At 38.9% G+C, this 4,930-nt stretch overlaps 2 protein-coding genes across 2 annotated transcripts in view; both read right to left on the bottom strand.

The window, feature by feature from the left end:
• The window catches only part of LOC109832677 (2,3-bisphosphoglycerate-dependent phosphoglycerate mutase-like), a 9,420-nt gene extending 7,491 nt beyond the window's left edge, over positions 1 to 1,929 (bottom strand). The window contains exons 1-4 of the mRNA XM_020400079.1: positions 1,670 to 1,929; positions 600 to 872; positions 259 to 482; positions 45 to 163 (exon numbers count right to left, since the gene is read on the bottom strand). Of these exons, the coding sequence (XP_020255668.1) occupies positions 45 to 163; positions 259 to 482; positions 600 to 864 (608 nt within the window). The 5' untranslated portion in view covers positions 865 to 872; positions 1,670 to 1,929. The remainder of the gene's footprint in view (positions 1 to 44; positions 164 to 258; positions 483 to 599; positions 873 to 1,669) is intronic.
• The window catches only part of LOC109832032 (putative ETHYLENE INSENSITIVE 3-like 4 protein), a 3,756-nt gene continuing 3,020 nt past the window's right edge, over positions 4,195 to 4,930 (bottom strand). Inside the window, 1 exon segment of the mRNA XM_020399490.1 lies at positions 4,195 to 4,922. Coding sequence (XP_020255079.1) covers positions 4,308 to 4,922 — 615 coding nt within the window. The 3' untranslated portion in view covers positions 4,195 to 4,307.

The following is a 4,930-nucleotide window of genomic DNA, read 5'->3' as shown; positions in this document are numbered from 1 at the left end:
CAAGCAAATGAAGTCACCTAAAACAGAATAAGGAGGGAAATTACATTCTTTCGTTTAATTGCCAAGCGGTAACTACTGGTATTGACTGGTTCTGAGTCTCCTCACTATACATTTGGCTCCAAGTCTTAGCCTGTTCACTCTCGTTGTGCATGATAATTGGAACCTGAAAATCAAGGCCAAATATTTCAGTAAAAAAAATATGATAAAACATTTCTGTCTTCATGAAGAAAGGAATAAATAAACAAAGTCAAAGAAAACCTTCTTGCGGCGATGCTGGGTCATGGCAAGCATAGCGGTCATTTGGGCGCGAATCAAAGCAGATGTATAAATCATATCAACTGGAATATTGCTTATTCTTTTACCAGCTTCAATCGCCTCCTCGACACCCTTTTTGGTCAAAGGAACATCAACACAACCAGTAAACAGATTCTTCTCATTCCACAAGGACTCACCATGGCGAATCAATATAAGAGCAGTTTCATCTATAAACAAATGAAATATCGGTTTAATCATCCCATAAAAGTTCAGCTCACAAAGAGTATAACGTATAGAAAACTTTATATAAAACGAGTTAGCTCATAAAAGTGATAGTAAGTCACTTGATTTCTTCTGTGAATCAGTAGTTTTGCTGTTTGATGGTGCTTGGACTGAATCAGCTATCGAGGATGTTGAAGCATGAACACCACCCAACTTCAAGCCTCTTGAACAGTAATTACCCCTTCCGAGAAGTCTCATATCAATCCCAAAACACTTAGAAACCATCTTGACAGAAAAACTTCCCATTCCATTTTGAGAGCTTGAGCTTATTTGAGCTCTGTGGGCCTGCACAGACCCGATGGCACTGTGCATTGTTGTAGCAGCCATTCTGAAATCTAAAGAAAAATACATTGTTCAATTCACATATGTTTATCATTACCTAGATTGCAAATAGATGTAATTACATATAATATATAATACAAAACTATTGGGGGAAAAAACACTACAGCAGAAATTTAGCAGTTCCTAATCAAATTCAAAAATGAACACAACGCAAGAGATCGTTCTTGATAACTTTTCAAGTCGATGCAATGTGAATATCCAGAGGAAGACAAAAGGAAAAAGCACTAGCCACATGAGGTTAGAACTTCATCTCCAAGAAACACTTGAATTATATGTTATAGGCAAAAGGATGCAGCAAGGACAGTTTTTATTTTTCATTTACTCAATATTTCTGTTGAGAACTGAGTTGCACTACATTTACAATTTATGAACAAGTTAATCAAGAAGACTAATATTCAACTATAACCCATTGAAAATTTTTGCTATCAAACTTTTCAAGACGGATAAACCTAAAGAAATTCTTTTCTCTCTTCACCCCCCCCCCCCCGCCCCCCCCTGACGATGAAACAGAAATAGATTAGTGTGACGATGACATTTAAAAAAAATTGAAAGAGCATCACGTCTATAAGAACTACCCTAAAATTATAATAACCGAAATGGGTATTCTCAATTTAACACCAGAATGAAGAAACCCGCATCAGATCAGCTGGATAAACCCATAAATCCACTAAACCCAAATCACATTCAATAAAAGGAACAAAGAATTACATGCAGTCGGAACCAAAAATCGACAACAACAACTAATAGAGCTGAGATAGCTATTGAGATGATTTGGGTCGAAAAATCCCACCTTTTATAAGCCAGAAAGCGAGAAGATCGAAGAGAGGAAAAGGGTATTGAGAGAATCTCTAAGAGATGGTGGGGAGGGAAAGAAATGGGTCAAATGAGATCATGTCGAAGAGATCTATGGGCTCTCTTATAGAAGAGATCGCCGACTGATGAGGAAAACTAGAGAGAGAGAGAGAGAGAGAGAGAGAGAGAGAGAGAAGTTGGTGAGAGAGAGAGAGAGAGACAAGAAAGACTGCTTGGCGTTGCCAATTTTGGCGGAGAAGGGTTTGGTGAGAGAACAAAATATTAATTTGTTTACACTAATGAATACAATTGAGAGGGGGTAAATTGCAAAACAATTAACCATAATATTGGCAATTTGACCCTTCTCGTCGGATTGATATACCCCAAGAGTGGCACTACAGGCACACCCTTAGTCACACTCTCAGCCACACCCCCTCACCTGCTATAGTGCAGGGGCCCCACCTGAGATTTTTTAAAAAATCTCAGGTGGGGCCCCTGCACTGTAGCAGGTGAGGGGGTGTGGCTGAGAGTGTGGCTAAGGGTGTGCCTGTAGTGTTATTTATACCCCAACCCTAAAAATTTGGAATGGAGGCTTTTATTGTTCTTTTCTGTGCAAGTTATCTTCGCTTCTGGTGGCTTACAGAATAGTGATTTTTTTTAATTATCAAGCATAGTTTATTTAGGTGAGCTTATAAGCTGGTTGTTCAAAAGCTGGGTTATACCAACATCTAAAATAGAGTTTATATGCTAAATTATTTGGTACTTCACTAACCAGATAAATATGAAAATGCTAACTTAAAAACTCGTTTCATCAAAAAGTAAGCTCCCGACCGATCACGTATCTAAGTCATATTGCCACGTAAAAAAGAAAATACAATCGGTTTCATTTAAAAAATAAGAAATTTTTTTCCAATGATCCAAAATATGAGACCAACAAAGGGGACATGTGAGGTGTCACTCTCCTATTGCATAATGTTATTAATGATGACCAGCTTATTATGCAATAGAATGTCCCCTGTAGCAGAGCTCTTTGATATGTTTGCAACATTTTTCATTTGGACGGACAACATGATGTTGTTATTATGATTCAGGGCAAAAAAAGGTATCGACGTGCCAAATTAGGGTTCAGGTTTGAAGAATGTTCAAGACAAACACAGCTAATCTAGATTTCCATCGCATTCAGGAGTCGGTAGGTTTGTCTTTGACATTGAAGAAAAGGAGGTTGTTGGTTGTCCCAAAATTTCTGAGGGTTGACAAGAGAAGTAGCCGGGGGAATTCATACGAGCTATTATTAAAATCAAGGTAAGTGACGGTTGGATTAATTTACAAGACGTACGGTGCCATTAATTGTCTTGTTGAAAATAAAAATTAAAAAATTGAAAGAAAAAAAAAAACATCAAAGGTTGAGGTTTGCAGAAGAAGACCAAATCCAACTGCCCTTTCCATGGCTCATAACATCAGAAAGCAGCTTCTCAAAGTTCCAAACACTGTTAACTCTTCACTTCCTCATCGGGTCATGTGCCTATTTGATCTTTAATTGTCCGTTAATTATGTTCAGTGATTTGCCGTAATTATGTTCGGATTTCGATCGTCTCCACTACAAAAAAAAATAGTGAAGATACCACTACTTTTAATATCAATCGTTAATTATTTAGTATGCGGTTATGATACAATTTAAATCTAACACTTATCTTACCCCCGTGTATTGTACTCATTCCTAATTTACACTAAAAGAAAAAATCAAAATCATCAACTAAATAATCAATGGATGTGATTATATAGCGATCCTTATACTATTTTTTTATAATGGAGAGGATCCAAATACATTATCTTCAGATGTTTTCAGTTCTTTTGTTAATGCATTTAACAATACAAAGATTTGGATGGTAGGTGCGGAATATCCCACTTTGAGATATTCCTTATTCCTTTTGAGATTGTTGAAAATCTTCCATTGACTCTTTTCCTTGGTGTTCTATTTCTTTTTCTTTTTCTCATAATCTTGGTTCTTTAAGTGGGCTGGGCTGGCTGTGGGCTTTTCCAGTGCTGGCTGCTGGCTGTAATTCATCGCTACAGAAGTCTGTGCCACACCGCTTTTATACTGCAGAGGGAGAAGCCCATACTTTCTTGATGGGTCATTAATTTTAGCAAAAATTAAAGAAAATATGCTTCACGTTTCTCTTTATTGTAGTATAGAAACAGAATGAGTAGTAGTATAGTAATAATACTACTTCAGTATTTACTGTAACATGAACAGTGAATTTTGAAGCACAATGATATTTTTTTTAAAAAACTGCTACATCATCCAATTTCCTGTTGCTACAGTAATAATACTCGAGAATTTACTATAGTATGAATAGTGAATCTTGTGTTCTCTTATTTGTATGGAGGAGTAGAGAAATAAATTGTGTGCCCCCTACTACACAATCAACTAAAAACCAGGAATATGATAAAAGAGAGAAGAAGCAAATGAATGTCAAAAAAAAAAACTCAATACAAGTAGTGCATCAACTAGGAGGAGGCAAAAAGAGATTAGAAGAAGCATAGGGGCAAAAAAAAAAAAAAAAAAACACCCAAAATCATGAAAATTAATATACATACTAATACTAATTCTCAAACTCGTAACATGCACTTGGTAATCAACTCAACCCAAAATGCCAAAGGTGTTCTTCTTCTCCGTTAACAAGCAACCCTGAATCCCTAACCATCTCCTCGGTCTCAAACGACATCTCCATCTCCTCCGTCTCGTCCTCCTCGACATCGATAACCCCATCCGAGCCGTTTCTAGCCCATTTCTCCTCCCTCTTGTCATCAAAAACTCCACATTCCCCCTTGCTACCCGAGTCATTTAATCGCAACGCAGACTCCTCTCGGTCCAGAACTCTAGCCCACGTCTCGATCTCTCTGGCGCTCATCTTGTTTTGCAGACTCTTGGATTGCGACACCAATCTCCTCATCTGGTCCAGGTTCGGGCTCATGTGCTTGATCACGGCGGCCGATAGGCTCACTTTCCAAGCCTTTTTGAGGTCATGCGGCTTTCTGTAAGGTGGTGGGCCCTGGGCCTTAGCCCAATCCCCTTGCACACCCCACCAGATCTCAAGCCCAGTGGGCCACCACGGTGGGGCCAGGCCCTTTTCCAACGGAAACCTCCTCTGTGGCGGTTCGCAATGTTGCAACAGGGCCGACAACAGCGAGCCCAGCGTGCTGTCCTGCAGCTCTCGCAAGCCCTGCATCGGCGAAACCGGGCCCGGTGAGGAAGTAA

This window comes from Asparagus officinalis, chromosome 3, assembly GCF_001876935.1.
Source record: "Asparagus officinalis chromosome 3, Aspof.V1, whole genome shotgun sequence".
Lineage (NCBI taxonomy): Eukaryota > Viridiplantae > Streptophyta > Magnoliopsida > Asparagales > Asparagaceae > Asparagus > Asparagus officinalis.
The sequence above is the reverse complement of the archived record's forward strand: the minus strand, read 5'-3'. Positions and strand labels throughout refer to the sequence as shown.